This window comes from Mesoplodon bidens (assembly GCF_964165515.1).
Source record: "Mesoplodon bidens genome assembly, chromosome: 19".
Taxonomy (NCBI): domain Eukaryota; kingdom Metazoa; phylum Chordata; class Mammalia; order Artiodactyla; family Ziphiidae; genus Mesoplodon; species Mesoplodon bidens.
Window position 1 is genome coordinate 22,193,042 of NC_138179.1, and position 24,886 is coordinate 22,217,927.

The 24,886-nt window shown below is 51.5% G+C and overlaps 1 protein-coding gene and 1 pseudogene across 2 annotated transcripts; one reads left to right on the forward strand and one right to left on the reverse strand.

Annotated features, from left to right (window-relative positions):
• The first annotated feature begins 2,787 nt into the window (after nt 1–2,787).
• Nucleotides 2,788–19,054, forward strand: PFAS (phosphoribosylformylglycinamidine synthase). The gene is made up of 28 exons (XM_081220260.1): nt 2,788–2,825; nt 5,667–5,826; nt 5,912–6,047; nt 6,516–6,621; nt 6,999–7,188; nt 7,277–7,382; nt 7,726–7,866; nt 7,985–8,109; nt 8,278–8,406; nt 9,020–9,151; nt 9,282–9,410; nt 12,726–12,799; nt 12,911–13,067; nt 13,355–13,416; nt 13,564–13,725; nt 13,970–14,095; nt 14,230–14,361; nt 14,608–14,838; nt 14,974–15,154; nt 15,233–15,316; nt 15,542–15,697; nt 15,919–16,038; nt 16,348–16,493; nt 16,618–16,825; nt 16,975–17,066; nt 17,146–17,260; nt 18,182–18,505; nt 18,596–19,054. Exons 2-28 carry the CDS (start codon nt 5,685–5,687, stop codon nt 18,904–18,906), a joined length of 4,017 nt encoding a protein of 1,338 aa, XP_081076386.1. The 5' UTR covers nt 2,788–2,825; nt 5,667–5,684; the 3' UTR covers nt 18,907–19,054.
• A 104-nt stretch (nt 19,055–19,158) lies between these two features.
• Nucleotides 19,159–21,818, reverse strand: LOC308607882 (cytochrome c-like; annotated as a pseudogene). Its single transcript has one exon. The product of its transcript is annotated as a cytochrome c-like (transcript).
• Nucleotides 21,819–24,886: the final 3,068 nt, after the last annotated feature.

A 24,886-nucleotide genomic window follows, 5' to 3' on the forward strand; every position in this document is an offset into this window, starting at 1 on the left:
TTTATTTCCATTACTCTAGGAGGTGGATCAAAAAAGATCTTGCTGTGATTTATGTCAAAGAATGTCCTTCCTATGTTTTCCTCTAAGAGTTTTATAGTGTCCGATCTTACATTTACCATTTTGAGTTTATTTTTGTGTATGGTGTTAGGGAGTGTTCTAATTTCATTCTTTTACATGTAGCTGTCCAGTTTTCCCAGCACCACTTATTGAAGAGACTGTCTTTTCTCCATTGTATATCCTTGCCTCCTTTGTCATAGATTAGTTGACCAAAGGTGCGTGCGTTTATCTCTGGGCTTTCTATCCTGTTCCATTGATCTATATTTCTGCTTTTACGCCACTACCATATTTTCTTGATTACTGTAGCTTTGTAGTGTAGTCTGAAGTCAGGGAGTCTGATTCCTCCAGCTCCATTTTTTTCCCTCAAGGCTGCTTTGGCTATTCAGGGTCTTTTGTGTCTCCATACAAATTTTAAGATTTTTTGTTCTAGTTCTGTAAAAAATGCCATTGGTAATTTGATGGGGATTGCATTGAATCTGTAGATTGCTTTGAGTAGTATAGTCATTTTCACAATATTGATTCTTCCAATCCAAGAACATGGTGTATCTCTCCATCTGTTTGTATCATATTTAATTTCTTTCAGCAGTGTCTTATAGTTTTCTGCATACAGGTCTTTTGTCTCCCTAGGTAGGTTTTTTTTGTTTTTGTTTTTGTTTTTTTTTGCGGTACGAGGGCGGGCCTCTCACTGTTGTGGCCTCTCCCGTTGCGGAGCACAGGCTCCAGACGCACAGGCTCAGTGGCCATGGCTCATGGGCCTAGCCGCTCGGCATGTGGGATCTTCCCGGACTGGGGCGCGAACCCGTGTTCCCTGAATCGGCAGGCGGACTCTCAACCACTGCGCCACCAGGGGAGCCTAGCCGGCGGATTCTTTTTTTTTTTTCTTTTTGCGGTATGCGGGCCTCTCACTGTTGTGGCCTCTCCCGTTGCGGAGCACAGGCTCCGGATGCGCAGGCCCAGCGGCCATGGCTCACGGGCCCAGCCGCTCCGCGGCATATGGGATCCTCCCAGACCGGGGCACGAACCCGTATCCCCTGCATCGGCAGGCGGACTCTCAACCACTGCGCCACCAGGGAGGCCCTGGCCGGCGGATTCTTAACCACTGCGCCACCAGGGAAGCCCCCTAGGTAGGTTTATTCCTAGGTATTTTATTCTTTTTGTTGCAGTGGTAAATGAGAGTGTTTCCTTAATTTCTCTTTCAGATTTTTCATCATTAGTGTATACGAATGCAAGAGATTTCTGTGCATTTATTTTGTATCCTGCTACTTTACCAAATTCATTGATTAGCTCTAGTTTACCAAGTCCATGAAGGTGTGCCCTATATCCTGGGATTTACCTCTGCTAGTTCATAGGAGGGAGAGTTGAGTTTAGGCTACAGTGATCAGATTGTAAATTGAACTGGATCCACCAACACCCTCATTGGTGTGATTTAAATGTCAAGTTAGCAGCTTAATCTGGTGGCAGCATGCAGGATCAAATGAGAGGGCCACAGGGTCTGTCAAAGAGTGGGGTAAGTATGGAGGATTGGGAGCTGTCTCAGATCCAGTGATTTTGAATAAGCTACACTTGTTCAGGGGGCAGTGGGAGACATAGGACCCAAGTCAGGAGAAGGATCAGGGACAAACTGATGAATCTGGAAGTCACTTTTCTTGTCCCTACATGGTCAAGCCAGGACTGTCATGGCACTATGGAAAAATTATTTCAGGTCTCAGTACAATGAGGGTCTTTTACTTTGATATGTCATCTTTCCATAAATTATTGTTTTTTATGTGTGCAGAGAGCATGTCCTAGGGGTCATTAACTTACTGAGCTCACTGGGCAGGATGTGGGTCTCATGCCACCAGGGTTTTATTGTTTTGGGGCATGTCTCATGCTTCTGTTGCATGGTTTGTTGCTAAGCAGGCCTGCTTGGTTTTGTGGTTAAGCAAACCTGTTTTCTTGAGTGATCATTAACTTACAGGGGTCTCCCATACTTTTTTCTTTACTTGCAATCCCCTAGTGGGATTAACTATTTAATTACCTAATTTGTCCCTTTACTCTGTCCCTATCACAGTCGTATATGTATATAGTATGAGAGTTTAAAGAATGTGCCAAAAAACAGTACAAAGCTGCTAAGTGTTTGAGTTACAAAACTAAGGAACGAGAGCATGGCAATGAGCCTCAGCTTGCACATCTGTAAAACAGGGTTTTTGTGAGGATGGACGAGACCATGTAAAGTACCTTAATGGGTGCTCAGTAAATTCTTCCGATCATTATTATTGTCACCGTAACTAGCCAGAATACAGAAGTTAAAAACATGCCTCCTCGACTTCCCTGGTGGTCCAGTGGTTAAGCCTTAGTGCTTCCAATGCAAGGGTCATGGGTTCGATCCCTGGTCGGGGAGGTTCCACATGGCGATCGGGGTGCGCCCTGCCCCCCCCACAAAAAATATGTGTATATATATATGCCTCCCACCTGCTAAGAATTAAATAAATGAATTCATTCAGAAAAGATAAAAGTGAAAGAAAGAAAGCCAAGGGAGTAGGGGGAGGGAAACCGAGTCCTGGACAGGTAAGGTGCTTCTCAGTCCGTTTCCCCGCATGCAAGGTCTCCGTCAGAGCTCAAGCTGGATGCACGGATCTGACTGTATTTTCACAAAAGTTAAAACACCCCGGCGTGCAGGAGGGGGCGGGGGCGTTCTCATGCTTCGCCTCTTCCTGCGGCGCACGCGGATGACGTAGATGGGCGCGCCAGGATTCCAGGAGCTCAGGGACTGCGAGAACGGCTGCCACGTGCGTATGGTTACCGCGCGCAAACCCGGATGCCCCTGTATGCTTCACCCCTTAGCCACCCACCCAAAGCCTGATCCAAGCCGCTGCAGGATCCCCACCAGGCCGAGCTGCGCCTAGCGGGCGCCTGCGTGCCCGCGTTAGTGCAGGTGTCCATTCGCGTTTGTGGGACGCCTGGCAGGGGAGACCCCACGTAAACTCATCCCCGCTATGACCATTCATTCAACCAAGAAAAAATCCGTTGACAGCCTGTTTTATGTCAAGTACCATGCTGGTCTTTGGGGAGACAGCCCTGATGTAGACAATCCTGTCTTTGTGCTCTTGGAGCTTCTGTTTCACTGGGAATGATAGACGAAAATCAACTGGTATAATAAACAAAATGATTTCGGGTTGTGATAATTCCTGTGAAGGAATTATGGTATGGAGAACAACTGAGGCGCCTAATTTTAAAAAGGGTCATAAGGGGAATTCCCTGGCAGTCTAGTGGTTAGGACTCAGCGCTCTCACTACCGAGAGCCGGGTTCAATCCCTGGTCCGGGAACTAGGATCCCACAAGCCACGAAGTGCGGCCAAAGGAAAAAATAAATTAAAAAAAAAAATAAAGGGGGTCATAAGCATTGGGTGGGGGCCAATGAGAAAGGGAGGAATCAAGATCTGGCAGGAACACTGGTTGCTGAAATGAGACCTGGCCTGGAACTTGTCAGTCTACAAGTTTGAGATTTTTTGGTTTTTAAGCCCGAGGTATTGTTCTAAGCCTTGGTAATCCGATGGAGGTAAAATAGCTACAGTTCATGCCCTCATCGAGATTTTGTTCTAGTGGGGAAGGCAGAGCTAAAAATAAAATGTCAGATAGTGATAAATACTATATAGGATGAAATCTAAATAACAAGAAAGCTAGCCATGCAAATAGCAGGGTGAGAAAAATGCCTTTCGGAACTGAGCTTGGCAAGTTAGAAAACAGTAATAGAAAAGAAGCCAGTGTGATTGGTGCACTGTAGGCGAGAAGGAGAGTGGTATGAGATAGGGTTAGAGAGGTAGGCAATGGCCAGACAACATAAAGCAGGGCACTGAGTTGGAATGTTATACCGTGTGTGATGAGAAGCCATGATTTCATTTATGCTAACTTGTGGCAAGTGGATTGTGGTTGGGGCAGTGGTAGGATCAGGGGTCCTGGTCAGGAGGGCTACTGGTGCATTAGTCCAAGTGAGTCCTGGTACTGACTTGAACTGGAGTGAGAGAGGAAAGGACGTGGACAGATTTGGGATATGTTTGGAAATGGATTCGCTGGCAGATTGGGTATTGAGAGGGCTCAGGGAAGGAAAAATTAAGATCGACTCCTGTGTTTTTGACTTGAGCAACAGATTGGATGATGGTGGTGTTAACCGAGATGGGGAAAATGGGGGGAACCACAGGTCTGGAGAAACGATAAGTCAAAATTTCTGTTTTGGCCAAAACAGGCTATCTGTGTTTATGAGACATCTATATGGCAATGTCACCTAAACATTTGAATGTACTAGTTTGGAGTTTCAGGGAGAGTCAGAGTTGGATAAAGTTATGGAATCTGTTGGCAGATAGTAACTCGAATCATGTGAAATTGCCATTTTGAGTCAAACATGGTTGAATGCTGGCAGTTTCATTGGTTCAGTCTAATAGATTGTATTTAAAGCCACAGGTCTGGATGAAGTCTCTTAGGAAGAACATTTAGAGGGAAGAGAACAAAGGGCACAGTCTTGGGCACCCACCATTGAGAGGTGGAGCAGAAGAGTAGGAGCCAGCACAGGTGACCGAGAAGGAGCAACCAGAAGGGAGAGGAGTATCGGGAGAGCGGCGTCAAGAAGCCAAGAGAGGAGGGTGTTTCAAGAGGTAGAGAATGAATAAGTCAAATGCTGCTGAGAGGTCGAATAAGGTAAGAAGTTAAGTGACCTCTAGATTGGCAATGTTGCAGTTTTTGGTGACCTTGACAGAATAGTCAAAGTCAGCCTTGAGTAAGTTAGATTTGAGATGCCTATGAGTCGTCCAAGTGAAGAAGCGGGGCAGTGAGCTTCCTTTCCTCCCACTTCCTTGGGAAGAGGCCGTGTACACCTGGGAGACCTGTGTGTGTGTGTGTGTGTGTGTGTGAGAGAGAGAGAGAGCGGGAGAGGGGGAGAGAGAGAGAGAGGGAGAGGGAGAGGGAGAGAGAGAGAGAGAGATCAGAGCTGAATGAATGGTGCAGATCAGAAGCCCTCAGCTCTGCTAGGAGGGAGGTGTCCCTGAGCACTGGAGCAGTGAAGAAGGCCTCCCAGAGTTGGTGAGACCTGTACTCACCTTGACAAATGGGAAAGCTTTGGACAGGATAGGGATAGGCATAGGCATTCTAGGATGGGGCAAAGGAATGGCGAGGAGGCTAGGCAGGGTTTAGTGAGTAAAGCTAGGGTCCTATTGAGAAGCACTGGGATCAGAAGTTGAAAAGTAGTTGGGGAATAGATGTGGAGAGCCTATGACTGTTAGGCTAAAGGCTTTGGATTTTCCTTGAACAGGGAGATAATATTTTGAAACAGTGAAGTAGAGGCACTATCATTTGACTTCACTGGCCAGCCCCGTCCAGGTCATCCTTCAGGTTTACACTTAGATGCTATTTCCCTTAGGAAGTCTTTCCCACTCCTAAAGTGCTAGGTTGGTACCCACAGTCCCGTGGCCTTGACCACACTGGACGGGAAATATCAGGATACATTTATGCCTCAGTGCCCCCACTGCTTTCCCCCACCACATCCCTATGCTTCCGCAGCCTCAGCTGTCCTTGAAACTTGAAATCAGTTCAACAGATAGGCTCTAGTGAATGTTATTTTTTCTAACTCATCTCGCCAGCAAAGGACACCTACAGAGATGTCCTCAGTCCTTCACTTCTATGTCCGTCCCTCTGGCCACGAGAGGGCAGCCTCTGAATATACTCAAAGGAAACTGCAAGGGGAACTGCCAGAGCTGCAGGGTGTCCAGACCGAGCTGTGCTACAACGTGAACTGGACAGGTTGGGCCACTTACTGGATTCTTTGGGAGAGGTACCAAGTGCCAGGGGCAGTCTCTCAAGGTGTCCTTGCCCTGTCTCCCTGCAGCTGAGTCCTCCCCGAGCGCCGAGGAGATGAAGAAGCTGACATGGCTGTTTGGCTGCCCCTTGTTATTGGACGATGTCGCTCAGGAGTCCTGGCTCCTTCCCGGCTCCACTGACCTGCTGCTGGAGGTCGGGCCCAGGCAAGTGTCTCAGCCTCGGGTAGCCCATCCCGTGGTCCAGAGCCCGTCAGCCTTTCCAAACACACTGCCACCCCTTCCACTTTCATTCCTCTTCCTCCTCTTGTGGTCCTTGGGAGACTTGTTTTCCCTTCATCCTACTCCCCGCCTAGAAAGCTGTGCAAATGCTTTCCCCATGTGGGAAGGTATGTTTGAAGACTGAGCCAGCTGCCAGGCATGTTCTGGAAATATAACACGTTGTATTCTGGGAAGTTGAAATTGAAGTATTTTGTTGCTACAAGAACCGTTACGGTTTGATTTGAATGACCTTTGAAAGCAGGTTTCTTGGTGCCCAGGTCTGAGGCTGGAGGCCAGTGGTGTGGGCAGGTGCGGAGGGGTGGTAAGTAGAGGTGGGAGATTGTCTGGATAGCAGTGAGCAGGATCCACCTTCTCAGCTGGGGCTCTAACCACCTGGTCCTAACCAATCCACAGGCTGAACTTCTCCACGCCAACATCCAGCAACATCGTGTCAGTGTGCCAGGCTGCGGGGCTGGGGGCCGTGGACCGCGTGGAGCCGACCCGACGCTACCTGCTCTCGGTGAGCTCGTAGGCAGCCAGGTGGGGATCAGGAGGAGGAAGCGGGAGAGATTTTGGGTCCTAAACTCTAAGGAAACGATGAGAAGCAGGGGGAGGAGTTCCTGCTTTGACGCCTGCCCTGTTTGCAGGTTGTTCACTGCCTGAGGCCACCTGGTCAAGGAGTGAATAGGACAGAAACCCAGCCTGTGCTCCCCTTACTAATCTGTGCATGCTGACAGGGACTCATGCCTGGAAGGAGCATCTTTTTCTAATCTGAACAAAGGTGCCAGAGAGGCTAGCAGTGGGCTGGTCCTGTGTGGCTTGGAGGATGAGGGTGGACCATTTTGTCCATTCTTCAACCCTGCACCCCTCGCCTTCTGTGTGTGTCTCCACCCCTAGTTTGCCCACCCGCCTTCGGCTGAGCTGGAGGCCATCGCCCTGGCTACCCTGCATGACCGGATGACGGAGCAGCACTTCCCCTGTCCCATCCAGAGCTTCTCCCTGGGGTGCATCCCAGCACCCCTCGGCGGCCCAATTGACATACTGGCCGAGGGCCGGGCTGCCCTGGAGAAAGCCAACCAGGAGCTAGGTGAGCAGGGGTCCCTGGAGGAAGGCCCAGGCCAGGCTAGTAGGGGTGCTGAGTCCCACAGTCAGCTCTTCTGGTGGTTGTCTCCTAGGTCTGGCCCTAGACTCCTGGGACCTGGATTTCTACACCAAGCGCTTCCAGGAGCTGCAGCGGAACCCCAGCACTGTGGAGGCCTTCGACTTGGCTCAGTCCAATAGGTGGGGAGGAATGGGGACATTCTGATGTCTGAGCCCGTGGAGGTTGGAAGGAAAGACCACAGGGACTCTCCATGGCTCTCTCTTGGCCTAGGGGCCTCCCTGAGTCTGTTTGAGTACCTGGGTTCCCCATCGATCCAGTAGTCTGCATTCACATCTTGGTTTTATCTTCACGCTGGATCTGGACCATCCACAATGACAGACTGTTGGAAGCTTATGACATCTGGAATCTATTTTGACCTGTGGCCATAACTCTGCCGTTTATGCTGATGAGAAGACATGGCAAGGCCTGAGAAATGACCCATGTTTCCACCCTGCCTTTCCCTCCCCACGTCACCCCCTGCAGTGAGCACAGCCGACACTGGTTCTTCAAGGGCCGACTCCACATGGATGGGCAGGAGCTGGCACACTCGCTGTTTGAGTCCATCATGAGCACCCAGGCATCCTCGCACCCCAACAACGTCCTCAAGTTCTGTGACAACAGCAGGTGGGCTGTGCCCTTAGCTGGGGTGACCTCAGACCCAGGGAATGGGAGGCCCCAGGCTCTGGTGGGGTAAGTGCAGATGCCAGGAAGGAAGTGAGACTCAGAACGGATGTGTCCACAGTGCAATCCAGGGGAAGGAAGTCCAATTCCTGCGTCCCGAGGACCCCTCACGGCCAAGCTGCTTCCGGCAACGTCAGGGGCTGAGACACGTCGTCTTCACGGCAGAGACCCACAACTTCCCCACGGGTGAGATGAGTCCCCAGGAGGGATAGGCAGGGTCAGAGTATAGGGTAGGGCAAAGGCCCCAGGCCCACCTGGGGACCAGCAGGTTGGCTGCATGTCCTTATTTTCAGTGGGGTGGTCAGAGGTGGAGTTTGCCTTTTCAGTACCCATACCCTCCCTCTCTCTTCACAGGAGTAGCCCCCTTCAGCGGTGCGACCACTGGCACAGGGGGCCGGATCCGAGATGTCCAGTGCACAGGCCGCGGGGCCCACGTGGTGGCTGGCACTGCTGGCTATTGCTTTGGAAACCTGCACATCCCAGGTCCCGTCTTTTTCCTCTCTACCCATCTCCCCTTCCAGATCCCTTGTCCTGGCAGGCACCGGACACTGTTGTCTCTTAGGTCAAAGGGTCATCATGGTTACCTTTTCTTGGGAGGGAGGGCTCTAGAGTAGCTGGCCTTTCGCCAACCATGGTTGTGAGGACAGTAGGCCAAGGAAGACCCAGATCTGGCTTTGCAGAACCACAATTTTCTTTATAAACTAGTATCTACTTAGCCAAAAAGAATTGAGGTACTGGATTGGACTTACGGCCATCAACTGCCCCCAAAATCCAATTTTTTTGTTTTGTTTTGATGTGGACTATTTTTAAAGTCTCTATTGAATTTGTTTATTGCTTCTTCTTTTATTCTTTGGTTTTCTGACTGCGAGGCACGTGGGATCCTAGCTCCCCAATCAGGGATCGAACCCACACCCTCCCCCCAACCCCCGAACTGGAAGGGGAAGTCTTAACCACTGGACAGCCAGGGAAGTCCCCAAATCCAATTTCTTGGAAAGTGTTAAGAACTCTGATCCCAAGAGTCAGACTCTTCCTGAAGGGCCCTGACTCCTCCATCTTCCATCTTTACAGTCCACCCATCTTTCTCCTTCCTGCCCAGGTTACAGTATGCCCTGGGAGGATCCAAGCTTCCAGTATCCTGGGAACTTTGCCCGACCCCTGGAGATTGCCATCGAGGCCAGTAATGGGGCTTCTGACTACGGCAACAAGTTTGGGGAACCAGTTCTGGCTGGTGAGGCTTGCAGGGGCATGGGGGATGACAGTCCCAGAGGCGGGGTGGGGTGAGGTGTGTGACCCAGTGAGCGCTGAGGAGCCTGGCTGACTAGACCCTGTCCCCTGTCCCTGTGCCGTCTACGCTCCAGGCTTTGCCCGTTCCTTCGGCCTCCAGCTCCCAGATGGCCAGCGGCGTGAGTGGATCAAGCCCATCATGTTTAGTGGAGGCATTGGGTCCATGGAAGCTGAGCATGTGAGCAAGGAGCCCCCAGAGCCAGGTAAGAGCCCGCCACCTCGCTACCAGGTCCAACCAGCTTTCTCCCCAGCACGTGGCAGCCGCAGGAGTGGAATTTAGAGGAACTTCAGTGGTTTGTTTTTTACCTCCCAGCTCATGTTTCCTCTCCCCAGTACAGGCTTTTAAGGCAGGGCAGGGCTTTATGCCAGTGGGGCAGGCTCAGTCTGTGTGGCCTCTGTTTCTTCCCGGGTTGACTTCTGCATGGCAGGGGCCCACCCTGCTAAGTCAAGGCAGCCAGTGTTTATCCAGGGCCTGTTTTTATCTGCAAGCTCATTTCAATCGGTCGACATTTACTGAGTGCCCATCGGGTGCTGGGCACCATGCTAGGACCTGTGGTGGAATCTATTAGATAAAGGCCAGGTACCATTTATTGAATGGGTGACCCGTCACATGGCTCAGAATTTAAAAAGCAAAGAAAGGTTATACAGTGGAAACTCTCCTTCCCCTGACCTTCAGCCACCCAGTTTCCCTCCCTAGAGATAACCAATGTTAATTGGTTACTTTTGTACCCTACCAGAGGTTTTTCCTGCATACATAAACAGACCCATGTGTATATTTGCCCCCCTTTTTTAAACAAATAGCATGTGTGCACACCTTTTTTTTCTTTTTGGCCTCGCTGCGCAGCTTATGGGATTTTAGTTCCCCGACCAGGGATCGAACCCAGGGCCCCAGCAGTGAGAGCACCGAGTCCTAACCACTGGACCGCCAGGGAATTCCCCACCTATTTTTTTAATAACCATTTTATTAAGATGTAATTCATGTAACATAAAGTTTACCCTTGTAAAGTGTACAGGTCAGTGGTTTTAGTCTATTCACAAAGTTGTGCATCAATCACCACTAATTCCAGAACATTTTCATCATCCCAGAAAGAAACCCTGCACGCATGAGCAGTCACTCCCCATGCCCCTTTCCTCGGCCTCTGGAAGCCAATAATCTACTTTCTGTCTCGATGAATTTCCCTGTTATAAATGTTGTGTCTGGCTTCTTTCACTTTGCATGATGTCTTAAAGGTTCATTCATATTATAGTATGTATCAGTACTTCATTCCTTTTTATGGCTGAATAATATTCCGTCATGTTGCTATATCATTTTGTCTCTCCATCAGTTGGTAGACATTTGGGTTGTTTCTGCTTTTCGGCTATTATGAATCATGCTGCTATAAACATTTTATTTATTTATTTATTTTTGGCTGCATTGGGTCTTCATTGCTGCGTGCGGGCTTTTCTTTAGTTGTGGTGAGCGGGGGCTACTCTTCGTTGCGGTGCGCGGGCTTCTCATCGCAGTGGCTTCTCTTGTTGCGGAGCACGGGCTCTAAGCACATGGACTTCAGTAGTTGTGGCTCACTGGCTCTAGAGCCCAGGCTCAGTAGTTGCGATGCACGGGCTTGGTTGCTCCGAGGCATGTGGGATCTTCCCGGACCAGGGCTCCTGCATTGGCAGGCAGATTCTTAACCACTGCGCCACCAGGGAAATCCTGCTATAAACATTTGTGTACAAGTTTTCCTATGTACTTACGTTCTGAATTCTCTTGGGTAGGTAACTAGGAGTGGACTTGCTAGGTCACATGATAACTGTACTCAGTCTTTGAAAAAACTACCAGACTGTTTTCCAAAGCAGCTGCACCATTTTACATTCCCCTCAGCAGTGTGTGAAGGTTCTGATTTCTCCGGATCCTTGCCAACACATCTGTCTCTTTGATTATAGCCATCATAGTGGATGTGAAGTAGTATCTTATGGTGGTTTGGATTTGCATTTCCCTAATGACTCAGGATGTTAAGCATCTTTTCCTATGTTTCTTGGCTATCTGTATACCTTCCTTGGAGAAATATCTATTCATGTCCTTTGCCCATTTTTAAATTGGGTTGTCTTTTTTTTTTTTGGAGTTTAAGTTAGAGTTCTTTGCATATTCTGGATACTAGCCCCTTATCTGATAGGTAAATGATTTGCAAATATTTTCTTCCATCCTGTGGGTTGTCTTTTTACTTTCTTCATGGTGTCCCCTGAAGCACAAATGTTTTTAATTTTGGTAAAGTATAATTTATCTGTATATTTTTTCTTTGTGGCTTCTGGCTTATATTGTCATGACTAAGAAACCACTGCCTAAGCCAGGGTCACCAAGATTGACTCATATATTCTCTTGTAATACTTTTATAGCTTTTAGCTTTTACATTTAGGTCTCTGATACATTTTGAATTTTTGTATATGGTATGAAGCAGGGATCCAACTTCCTTCTTTCACATGTGGATATCCAGTTGTTCTAACAATCCTTTTTGAAAAAAACTGTTCTTACCCCCATTGAATTGTCTTGGGACTCTTGCCAAAAATCAGTTGGCTATAAATGTTTGGGCTCATTTATGGACGCACAGTTCTATTCCAATGACCTATCTATCTACCTGTCTCCTGCTAGTAACACACTGTCTTGATTACTATAGCTTCGCAGTAAGTTTAAAAGCAGAAAGTATGAGTCCTTCAATTTTGTTCTTCTTTTTCAAGATTGTTTTGGCTTTGTTCTAGGTCCCTCGAATTTCTATATAAATTTTAGGATCAGCTGGTCAGTTTCTTTGAAAAAGGTGGCTGATTGTGTTGACTCTGCAGTTCGCTTTGGGGAGTATTGCCATTGTAACAATATTAAGTCTTCCAATCTATAAGCATGAGATCTCTTTCAATTTATTTAGGCCTCCTAAGATATTTCATAATTTTCAGTGTGTAAGTCTTAAGTATTTTATTCTTGTTGATGCTGTTCTAAGTGGGTAGGCATACTTCTGCACCTTGCTTTTTTTCAGCTTAGCAATATACTTGGAGATCATTTCATATTGATGAGATCAGATTACTTCATTATATTCATATGTAACTCTCTTTTTCGGGGGCAGTCCCTGGTGGTCCAGCGGTTAGGGCTCCATGCTTTCACTGCTGAGGGCTTGGATTCAATCTCTGGCTGGGGAACTAAGATCCTACAAGCTGCACGGCATAGCCAAAAAAAAAAATTCTCTGTTTCGGTGGCTTAGTTTTTCATTATATGGCTTATACCATAATTTATTTAACCAGTTCTCTGTTGCTAGCATTTAGCTTATTTCTTGTCTTTGGTAATACAAATAATGCTGTCGTATTTAATTTTGTACGTAGGTGCTTTCTACCTGTGTGAATAAATCTGGAGGGTAAATTCCTCAAAGTGTATTTACCCAATCAAAGAATTTTGATTGCTCTCCTCTAATACCGGCTTCCCTTTATCCTCACACTGCTTCGTTCTCACACGTCTGGTCACTTCCCGGGTGTTCCGATTCTGCCCTCCTTCCTCGCAGGCATGGACGTTGTGAAGGTTGGGGGTCCTGTCTACAGGATTGGAGTTGGGGGCGGAGCTGCTTCGTCCGTGCAGGCAAGTGCAAATAGCTCAGGTGCCAACTCCATGACATCTCTGGGCCCCATGCATGGGTGGGGTGTGAGCTCCCAGCCCCCCTGAGCTGAGATGTGCCATCTGTCCTCCCAGGTGCAGGGAGACAACGCCAGCGACCTGGACTTTGGGGCTGTGCAGCGGGGAGACCCGGAGATGGAACAGAAGATGAACCGTGTGATCCGGGCTTGTGTGGAGGCCCCCAGAGGAAACCCCATCTGCAGCCTTCATGACCAGGGCGCCGGTGGCAATGGTGAGAGGAGGGGTTGGGACGGAGGACCAGGCCTACCTGGTCTCCTGCCAGGTTCAGTTTGGGGAGAGGTATCGCGGATCTGCAACCAACCAGCTAGCTCTGGGCCCCACTCTGCACCCACTACACGTTCTGGACAGGCTCAGGGTTAGTTGCTGGAGAGGGTGCAGTAGCGGTTCAAACAGGGTTGCACAGAATTAGGGGCTCCTTTGGAGGCTGGGAACGGCCTTTTGTTTGCCCGGTACTGACCAGGGCCAGATGAGAGCCTCTCCCGGAAACCCTCTCACCAGGCAACGTCCTGAAGGAGCTGAGTGACCCAGCCGGAGCTGTCATTTATACCAGCCGCTTCCAGGTGGGTCTCCTCCCTGAAGTCTGATTGTCTCCCTGCCCCTGCCGGTCCCAGCCGGCCCCACCCATCTGTCCCCCACTCCCAGCAAAAACATGAGACTTGGGAGCGCCCGCTGACTCTTCCCTTTCGTCCTCCCCCATGGATGTGCAGCTCGGGGACCCGACCCTGAACGCCCTGGAAATCTGGGGGGCCGAGTACCAGGAGTCAAATGCACTTCTGCTGAGGCCCCCCGACCGGGACTTCCTGAGTCGTGTCAGCGCCCGGGAACGCTGCCCAGTTTGCTTTGTGGGCACCATCACGGGAGACAGGAGGGTGAGTTGGCTCAGGGAGTCGGTAACAGATGCTGTGCGTGGGCTTGAGCTGCCCAGGAGGGAGCGTGTCTCAGGAAAGAGATGAGAGCATGGGCGCCGTGGGGACCAGCGTGGGGCCAGGGGGCTCAACAGGAGAAGCCAAGTCGGGTGGATAGAGCACCTCTGCCCGGCTTTCCAGAAGGTGTTTGTTCCCCGCTGGTGGTCACAGTCTCGTTCTCTCTGGGCGGTGTCCCTGTGGTCTACAGATAGTGCTGGTGGATGATCGGGAGTGTCCTGTGGGAAGAGATGGCCAGGGGGATGCCCCCCCAACACCTCCCCCAACCCCTGTGGACCTGGATCTGGACTGGGTGCTGGGCAAGATGCCCCAGAAGGTATATGGGGAGCGGGAGGTTTCTCCTTCTCTGGCCCGGCCCTTCAGACCATCGTCTGCCCTACACGTGCTTTGTCACCTGTGTGCCCAGCGCCTCCCCAGGTGCTCACACCACTGTTGCCACCTGTGTTGCAGGAGTTCTTCCTCCAGAGGAGTCTCCCCGTGCTTCGGCCCCTGGCCTTGCCCCCAGGGCTGAGCGTGCGCCAGGCCCTGGCACGGGTCCTCAGGCTGCCTGCGGTGGCCAGCAAGCGCTACCTCACCAGCAAGGTCCGCCCCGCCCCTTGCTCCGCCCCCTCAGCCCTCTGCGCCCTTCCCTCTGCTCGCCCAGCCCAGGGGATGGCTGTGGGAGCCCACCCGGCCCGAGGGGGACGTGGCAGGGGCAGGGCAGCTACCCCGATGGCCTGAGCCCCTGCTGTCCACCCCGAGTCTTGTTGTGTCCAGGGTGAGCCAGGCCTCCGTCCACCCCCTTGTCCCTGTCCCTTGGCCTCTTGCCAACTCTACCTGGTTCCGCAGGTGGACCGCTCCGTGGGCGGCCTGGTGGCACAGCAGCAGTGTGTGGGACCCCTGCAGGCCCCTCTGGCAGACGTGGCAGTGGTGGCACTGAGTCACCAGGAGCTTGTAGGGGCTGCCACAGCCCTGGGAGAGCAGCCAGTCAAGAGTCTGCTGGACCCCAAGGTTGCTGCCCGGCTGGCCGTGGCCGAAGCCCTCACCAACCTGGTGTTTGCTCTGGTCACCGACCTCCGGGTGAGTCCCCTGCAGCTTCTGCCCTCGAGCCCCAGGCCTCTGGGACGCAGACACAACCACCGCCTGCTCACCCCTCCGCCCGCAGCCTCTCCACACCGCCCTCCCTCCCTAACGCAAGTATCTGCCGCTTCCCAGGACGTGAAATGCAGCGGGAACTGGATGTGGGCGGCCAAGCTCCAGGGGGAGGGCGCGGCTCTGGCCGACGCCTGTGGGGCTGTGGCGGCTGTGATGGCGGCCCTGGGTGTGGCAGTGGACGGTGGCAAGGACTCCCTCAGCATGGCCGCCCGGGTTGGCGCTGAGACCGTGCGGGCTCCTGGTGAGCTCTGGGCGCCCAAGGGCGAGGGGCGGGTCTGTGGGCCGGGCTGCGCTTCACTCTCCACTCCTTGCTCTGCAGGGTCGCTGGTCATCTCAGCCTATGCTGTCTGTCCAGACATTACAGCCACTGTGACCCCAGACCTCAAGTGTCCCGGAGGGAGAGGTATGCGTTCTTCCCTCTCCTCGGTGCACTGTGGATTCACAGCCTGGTCCTTTTTTTGGGGTCTGCTTCGTGAGTGCTGGGCCCCCTCGTTCAGCACTGGGGCCGTGGTGCCTTCTGGGGCTGGTGGTCTGGGTGCCTCACCACATCCTGGGAACTTCAGCGAGCATGGCGGGAGGGGTTTTCCTGAGCCACCCATCTCCCCTCACCCCGCCCCTGTCTCCCCAGGCCACCTGCTCTACGTGCCTCTGAGTCCTGGGCACCATCGGCTCGGGGGCACAGCTCTGGCCCAGTGTTTCTCCCAGCTCGGCGAGCAGCCTCCCGATCTGGACCTTCCCGAGAACTTGGTGCGAGCCTTCGGCATCACCCAGGGGCTGCTGAAAGGTGAGTGAGGCCCTGGAGGAGACGGTGCCTGTGGCTGACATGGGGCAGGCACTGACCAGCTGAGCGTGTGAGGGTGGGCCAAGAGGGATCTGACGCCCTTCTCTCTGGTTCTCTGAGTGAGCCCACACTCTTGCCCCCGCCCTCTCCCGACTGCCCAGAAGGGGGGCGGGGCCGCCAGGTCTGGGTCCCAAGGCTGCCGAGCATTTTATTCCTTCCTCCAGACCGCCTCCTCTGCTCAGGCCACGATGTCAGTGACGGAGGTCTCATCACCTGCCTGCTGGAGATGGCCTTTGCTGGGAATTGTGGGATAGAGGTGGCCGTCCCTGCCCCTGGGGTCAATGGTGAGGAGCCTGAGGTCTAGATTCCAGCCTGGGCTGCCTGCCCCATCCTGCGGACCCCACGTCCTATTAAAGAGTAGAGTGTCCCCAACTCCTTTTCCCCTGAGTCCCTGGCTGTCTTTTCTGACCACTGAGCCAGGTGGCACCTCTGAAACCTCCTGCAGACCCTGCGGCCACATCCTTGGTCCTGCTTTCCCAGGCCTCACCCCATCCCTGACCCCTGCCTTCGTTCCTTTAGCCATAGCCACCTGACTCCACCTCTGAGTCCCTGGCAATACCCTAGTCACCTTGACCCCTCTGTTACTCTCCCAGAGCTGCCTGTACTGTTCGCTGAGGAGCCAGGCTTGGTGCTGGAGGTGCAAGAGCCAGACCTGGCCCAAGTGCTGACACGTTACCGGGAGGCTGGCCTCCACTGCCTGGAGCTGGGCCGCACGGGCAACGCCGGGCCCCACGCCATGGTGAGGAAGTGAGGAATGGCAGGCCTGCAGAGGGAAGGTCGTGGTTTGCCTCTGCCAGCCTTGGAGGGGGCCCAACGTGGACATCTTTGCTCTCAGCCCCTGAAAGATCTGCCCCCCTCTCTAGGTCCGGGTATCAGTGAACGGGGCTGTCGTTCTGGAAGAGCCCGTTGGACAGCTACGAGCCCTCTGGGAGGAGACCAGTTTCCAGCTGGATCGGCTGCAGGCAGAGCCCAACTGTGTGGCCCAGGAAGAAGGGGGGCTGAGGGAGCGGACGGGGCCCACCTACTGCCTGCCCCCCACCTTTCCCAAAGCTTCTGTGCCTCATGAGCCTGGTGAGGGAATGTGTTTCCGGGCTTGACTGCCCGGGCACTTCGGGGAGGAGCCCAAGGCTTGGACGCGGGGGCCTGCCCTGGACAAGGCGTCTGGGGGGCTGGGGTGGGGGAGTAACCCTCTGGCACATGGACACTCCTTCTCCCCCCAGGTGGTCCCACCCCCCGTGTTGCCATCTTTCGAGAAGAAGGCAGTAACGGAGACCGGGAGATGGCCGATGCCTTCCACTTGGCTGGGTTTGAGGTGAGCAGGTTGCCTGGCAGAGCCGGGGCTGGGCTTTGGGCCATGGGCCCTCTGACACTTGCCCTCCCCCTCCTGCCAGGTGTGGGACGTGACCATGCAGGACCTCTGCTCTGGAGCAGTCAGGCTGGACACGTTCCAAGGCATGGCCTTCGTGGGCGGCTTCAGCTACGCCGATGTCCTGGGCTCTGCCAAAGGTGGGTGTGCGGCCCTGCCCGCTCGCTCCCCGCACGTTCCTAAAGACCTGCCTTAGCCCCCTTCTCCCTTGACTGAGAACTGGCCTCTCGCCTCCACGAGGCTGGCCAGGGGAGTGAGCGCGTTCATTCTGGGCCAGCTGCCAGCAGGCCTGCAGGTAGCTTTTTTTTTTCATTCATTCATTCATTCATTCATTCATTGACTGCATTGAGTTTTTGTTGCTGCGCGCGGGCTTTCTCTAGTTGAAGCGAACGGGGGCTACTCTTCATTGCATTGCGCAGGCTTCTCGTTGTGGTGGCTTCTCTTGATGTGGAGCACGGGCTCTAGGCACACGGGCTCAGTAATTGTGGCTCGCGGGCTCTAGAGCACAGGGTCAGTAGTTGTGGCGCACGGGCTTAGTTGCTCCGTGGCATGTGGGATCTTCCCGGACCAGGGCTCAAACCCGTGTCCCCTGCGTTGGCAGGCGGATTCTTAACCACTGCGCCACCAGGGAAGCCCCCTGCAGGTAGCTTGTGAGGCAGGTGGGCTGGGTGGCGCCGTGCCAGCCCCGGGGGCATGTGCCCTGTCAGAAGCGGCAGCTGCTACTCAGCTCCAGCAGGCTATCCTGTCCGAAAGCAGGCTCGGCACAGCCAGATCTTTCTGTTTTTCAAGACAAGCCAGAAATCCTGATTAAATGTTAGGCAACTGAATAAAAATTTTTGAAAATGCTCTGCTGCCTAAGCAGAAAACTCGTCATGGGCCGTCTCAGGCCCAGGAGTTGGCAACATGTTTCAATCAGTTAAACCTGCTTTTTTTCCCTGGCGTTTGCCCTGAGCTCTGCAAAGGGGGGAGGTCCTGGGCGAGTGTAATGGGGCATGCTGGGATGGAAAGGCGATGGTCCCCCCTCATTCCGGCGCTCACCCCAGCCTCCTGTTCCCTCCTAGGGTGGGCAGCCGCGGTGACCTTTAACCCCCAGGCCGGGGCTGAGCTGAGGCGCTTCCGGCAGCGGCCAGACACCTTCAGCCTGGGCGTGTGTAACGGCTGCCAGCTGCTGGCCCTGCTGGGCTGGGTGGGAGGCAGTCCTGGTGACGAGGCGGCGGAGATGGGCCACGGGTCCTGGCCGGCCCGGCCCGGTCTCCTGCTGCGCCACAACCGGTCAGGGCGCTTCGAGTCGCGCTGGGCCAGCGTGCGAGTGGGGCCCGGGCCGGCCCTGATGCTGCGAGGGATGGAGGGTGCGGTGCTGCCCGTGTGGAGCGCCCACGGGGAAGGTCAGGCTCCGGGGAGGCGGGGAGGGCCTGAGGGCAAGGGTGGGGGAGGACGCCAGGGAGCTCTGCTCTCATGTCCCTCTTCTGCCCCAGGTTACATGGCATTTTCTTCCCCGGAACTCCAAGCCCAGATTGAGGCCAGGGGCTTGGCTCCGCTGCACTGGGCAGACGATGACGGCAACCCCACGGAACAGTACCCCCTGAATCCCAACGGGTCCCCAGGGGGTGTGGCTGGCATCTGCTCCCCCGATGGCCGCCACCTGGCTCTCATGCCTCACCCTGAGCGATCTGTGAGGCCTTGGCAGTGGGCGTGGCGACCCCCTCCATTTGACACTCTGACCACCTCGCCCTGGCTCCAGCTCTTCATCAATGCCCGAAACTGGACCCGGGAAGGAGGCTGCTGAGCAGGCCGGGGAGACTCCCCTGGGCCCCGTGGTTTTCACCCACGGTGTCTTTAGAAGTACCTCATATTATTTCTGTATGTCTTGGACAGACAAAGACCAAAATGCCCAAAAAAACCTTGGCTAATTTTATGAATCTGTCTATGCCTTACGCTGTTGGATCTGTTTTCAGTTCTGTTCTAACACGTTTTGTCCTTTGTGGGCCCGGGAAGCAACATGCGGTTCAGAGAAAAGAGCCTGCGGTGGGAAGTTAGGATGCATGGGGGGAGGGGGTTCCACTGCCCCGCTTCCCTGCACCACATCACTCATGTCACTTATCTGAGCTCGGAGGGATGTCCTATGCCCCGCTTCCTCGTCGGGGTTTAAGGGGATGGGGGCGGACAAAAGCAAGCAAGTCAGGACTTCAGTGTGCTCATCTGGAAAACAGCAGAAGCTTCCTGGATTCTTTCTATTTTTATTTTATTTTTTAAATTTTAGATAGAGAATTTTAATTAAATTGGCATAGTTAAGACCAAAAAGATAAAGTGGACATCATCAGTGTATCTTCAGCCCTTGCTTTAACAGGCAAATGAACACAACTTGAAACACAGGTGAATTTTGCTCGTCTATGAGACAGTGAAGGGAGCTTCTCAGTATTTAAATATATTAATATAACCAGTTATAGAAATCTAAATATAAAACCAATCTCCTATAGGGTTTGAGAAGGCATTCACCATATCCCTGAAAAGTTTAACATTCCTTATTCAAGTTTAATCATCTCTTTAGAAGGGGAAAACAGTGATAGGACTTGTTGAACCAGAATTACTATCAAAACTCAAAAAGCTGACCATATTCGTTTAGCCACAAGCCAATCTTATTCAAATCAGGACAGAAATACTACATCATCCATTCATGATCTGAATTCTAGTATATGAGATCAATTTAAATATGGTACACATAAAAAGTCATGAGACATTTGTTTCATAATAAATAAGGCAGCGGCCAACTATTACTCATTAGTAGCTTTTTTGAGATAAGCTGTCAAGTCTGCCCTTTCTCCCTTCTTCTTAATGCCAGTGAAGATCACTTTTCTTTCAGGGATGTACTTCTTAGGATTCTCCAAATACACCATCAGCATCTCCTCTCCCCAGGTGATGCCTCTGTTCTTGTTGGCATCTGTGTAAGAGAATCCCACAGGCTGACCTGTCTTTCATCCAAACAGACCATGGAGATTTGGCCCAGTCTTGTGCTTGCCTCCCTTTTCCACAGTATGGCACTGGGCACACTTCTGAACAAAAATCTTGCCCTTCTCAACATCATCCATTTTTAAATCATTCTTTCGACGTGCACGACTAAGGGGTTCCCACTCACAAGCCGAACGTCCTGCTCTCTCGATTCTTTTTTTTTTTTTTTTTTTTTGCGGTACGCGGGCCTCTCACCGTTGCGGCCTCTCCCGTTGCGGAGAACAGGCTCCGGACGCGCAGGCTCAGCGGCCATGGCTCACGGGCCCAGCCGCTCCACGGCATGTGGGACCTCCCAGACTGGGGCACGAACCTGTGTCCCCTGCATCAGCAGGCAGACTCTCAACCACTGAGCCACCAGGGAAGCCCTCGATTCTTCTTTTTAAATGCAGCGCTGTGCTAAGTAAGCAGTTGTTGGCAGCTTCTGTGACAGTGTCTCCAGCTGAGTCATAGGACTGCCCTGCTGCTGGCCTCTGAACTCAGTATTCCTGATCTTTGCTTCTCCTAGTTTAGCAGCTCCCTTCCTTATCCCTAGCACTGAGCCTTTAGTATGCATTTATTCTTTCATTCATTCACTCATTCATTCCATTAATTTTCGATGGTTTGCTACAGTGCCAAACACTGTCGCTGCCACCAGGGAGTTTATGGTCTAATAGGCTTTAAAATAATATCTGTGGGACTTCCTGGTGGTGCAGTGGTTAAGAATCCGCCTGCCAATGCAGGGGACACGGGTTCGAGCCCTAGTCTGGGAAGATCCCATATGCCGCGGAACAACTAAGCCTGTGTGCCACAACTACTGAGCCTGTGCTCTAGAGCCCATGAGCCACAATTACTGAGCCTGCGTGCCACAACTACTGAAGCCCACGCGCCTAGAGCCCGTGCTCCGCAACAAGAGAAGCCACTGCAGTGAGAAGCCCGTGCACCACAACGAAGACCCAACACAGCCAAAAATAAATAAATTAAAAAAAAAAATCCGCCTGCCAGTGCAGAGGACACAGGTTCGAGCCCTGGTCCAGGAAGATCCCACATGCCGCGGAGCAACTAAGACCATGCGCTATAACTACTGAGCCTGCGCTCTAGAGCCCATGAGCCACAACTACTGAAGCCCATGTGCCTAGAGCCTGTGCTTCGCAACAAGAGAAGCCACCACAATGAGAAGCCCACACACTGCAGTGAAGAGTAGCCCCTGCTCTCCACAACTAGAGAAAACCCGTGCGCAACAACGACGACCCAACGCAGCCATAAATAAATAAATAAATAAATAAATAAATAAAATCTGTATGCGATGTATATATGTATATACACAACGGAATAGTATTCAGCCACAAGAAAGAAGGAAATCCTGTGTGCGACAACATGGATGGACCTTGAAGGCATTATGCTCAGTGAAATAAGTCAGAGAAAGACAAGTACTATATGATCTCACTTATATGTCGAATCTAAAAAAAGCTGAACTCAGAGACTAGAATGGTGGACGGGGGAAAGGGGGATGTTGGTCAAAGGGTACAAACTTCCAGATATTAGATGAACAAGCTCTGGGGATCTAAGGTACAGCATGGTGATTATAGCTAAGGATACTGTATCGTATACTTGAAAGTTGCTACCAGAGTAGATCTGCAATGTTCTTACCAGGAAAAAGAAGTAGGAATTATGCGATGTGAGGCAGGTGTAAGGTGTGATGCAGGTGTACGGTATGGTGGTAATCACTTGCTAGTGTATCAGATCAACACTTTGTACACCTTAAACTCACATGTTATATGTCAACTATATCTCAATAAAGCTGAAAAAAAATAGTTTCTGTATACGGCACCTACCATGAACCAAGCATATGCTAGGCATTTTATATGTAACTAAATTATTTTTCATAAGAGTTCAGCAAAGTACTTGATAGCCCCCCTCACTTTTTAAAACAAAGGAAGAATTAAGGTTAAATAAATTGCAGCATTTGCTTCCTACTGCTCTGCAATCACATTTCCGGAGGCAGCATTGTCAGGACTTCTTGCTGACAGCTGTCCTTGCTCCCTTTGCTCACAGGAGTGTGTGTAAAGGCCACTTCCTCGTGACCTCTGTGACTGTCCTGTCGTACAGCTCAAGTCAGTTTGCTCCCTGAAGAGCTCAACATCTTGGTTAAAGAAATTTCTCTGAGAATGGAGACTGGACTCTCAGATCCCTGAGGGCGTTGAACCTGTGGGGGAATGGGGAGGCTGAGTGGTGCACTCCTCGTACAGTAGCCTAAGGAGAGACTGATGAAACAGTGTTGAATCACGGTTATGGAGAAAATAACTGTTTCAGGTCTTTTTCTCACTGCTTTGCAAACGGACCTCCCCTGAGCTGTTTGCGGGAGCAGGGGTCATTTTTGGCATTTCAGTATTCCTCCCTGATGCTGGGAAGCCGTGTGTGTGTGTGTGTGTGTGTGTGTGTGTGTGTGTGTGTGTGTGTGTGTGTGTGTGTGTGTGTGTGTGTGTGTGTGTGTGTGTGTGTGTGTGTGTGTGTGTGTGTGTGTGTGTGTGTGTGTGTGTGTGTGTGTGTGTGTGTGTGTGTGTGTGTGTGTGTGTGTGTGTGTGTGTGTGTGTGTAAAATATAGGTAATCTCAAATGCACAATTCTGAGGGCTGATACCAAGTCTTGGATGTCAGGTTTACAAGCGCTTGACGCAAAAGCTTCTAGAAGGATGGTATGTGAGGTACCCTGCTGATTGGCTGTGATAGGTAAATTCATGCATTTTGGATTTGGAGCGGTTTCTGGTTTAGATTACCCTGGCTAAGCAAGACCCACCCTCGGACACTACCAAAACCAAGTCAGCTCAGCTTCTGTTTTTATCCAGAAGCCTCACAACCCTGTCCTTGCTGGTCCCGACCCAGCTTCTATCTCCCCACCTCTCCCAAAGGCCGTCTAGCAAACTACCGGCTAGCTCTTTTCTGCCTCTCTTTGCCTTCCCGGGAAACCAACTGCTCTGAAAGCCACTCCACAGCCCCTCCAGGTGGTGGCGTTTATTCTCAAACCTCATCTCACCTTCCTCCGGCCAGGGAGTTGGGGTTTGGGTCCTCTCTGGACCACTCCCAGATTATTCTCCACCCCCTTCGAAGAAAATCTTGCCCATTTTAAGTTCATGCCATTCTATATCACCTTCACCCCCTACTTTGTGTTCTGCTGACTTCCCCATCACTCCCTGTGGAAGGGGATGCCAGTTGTTCCCCGATATCTGATTCCCTTTTCTAGAAATAGGACCCTCCAGTATTTTAGCAGGGGTTGTGGCTGCTCAAAATAAAGATGACATCTCTCAGTGTCCCTTACAGCTGTGACTAAATTCTGTTTTGTTTTTGGCCGTGCCACATGGCATGTGAGATCTTAGTTCCCTGACCAGGGATTGAACCTGTGACCCCTGCAGTAGAAGCATGGAGTCCTAACCACTGGACTACCAGGGAATTCCCTGTGACTAAATTCTGATTGGTAGGAGAGAAAATGATGTATACAACTTCTACGTGTTCTTAAAGGAAGGGGTGCAACCTGAACCTTTTTCCAATGACTTCCTCCATTCTACCTCGGCCATGGAATTTTGTCATCACCCAGATGGGCTTCATTTCCACACTCACTCAAGCACCCTACCTCTGACCATAACCCCCCTTCCTTCCATCATGCATCTTCCTCTTCAGTACTCGGATCTCAAAGTCATCAGGACCTCCAGCTCAATCACATCTTTGCCCCAATCCATTTCTTCTTTTTCCCTCCTTATCCAACTTCCAGTAACAGCTTTTCCAGTGCCCTTCAACTTGACCCAGTATCTTTTCATCATTCCCATTTGACAAAATCCCAACCCATCAGCTTTCCCAGAGAAAGCCAGACAACAGGGCAGATTGTCCCATTAGAAATTCAGCATTACCCACCTATGGGGGAAGCGGGGAATCGGAATGAGAAACAGAGACCAAAGGTAATAAGAGAGGGCACCCAAGTGGAGCAATGATAATAATGTACCATGAACAGAAGGAGTATGGTGACCTCAGCTCACTACATCCGAGGTCTGAAACAAGACCATTAACAATGTCCAAACCTAAGTCTTGTCTTTTTTGGGGGTCTCATCAGTCAACAGCTCTCTGACCAAATTCTTTTTTAGACACTGGAGGCCCCTACGGTAGCATCACACACCTCCTTTTCTAGCCCAAGTCACTGTTGTAATTTCTTTTTCAGCATTGCAATCTTTTGTTGTTGTTTTGTTTTGGTGTTGTGTTTTTTTTTTACCATTGCAATCTTAACATTGAACGATGTGTTTCTTTGCTCAATGAGTCCACTCCTCAGTAGAGTGTAAACTCCATGAGGGCAGGAACTCCATTTCTGCCCTCCACTGTATCCTACCACCTAGCATGGTGCCTGTCACCTACAAGGTGCTCAATAAATATATGTTGAACAAATGAATAAATGTGAATGTTAAAGTTAGTAAAGGTTGATACACATTTTTTTCCTTAATAGAAGAGTGAACTTAGTGAACTGGGCTTATGGGTGGCTTTGCTTTGCAAGTCCTCAAGCATTTCCCTTTTTTCACTTCATTCCTCCAGTCATTCAAAGTTACAAGCTCTGTCCTCATGTCAAATGAAGGACAGTGTATGCATGTGCTGGAGCGGGGCGGGGTGGGGCGTGGAGAGACAGGGAGAACCAGTAAGTCTTGTCTCTGTCTCAACACCTGCCTGGCAGCCAACAGGGCCTTCAATTTCACAGAAAAAGACACGGCACTGAACTGAGCATGCGTTCATCCCTTTCAGCCTGATATGT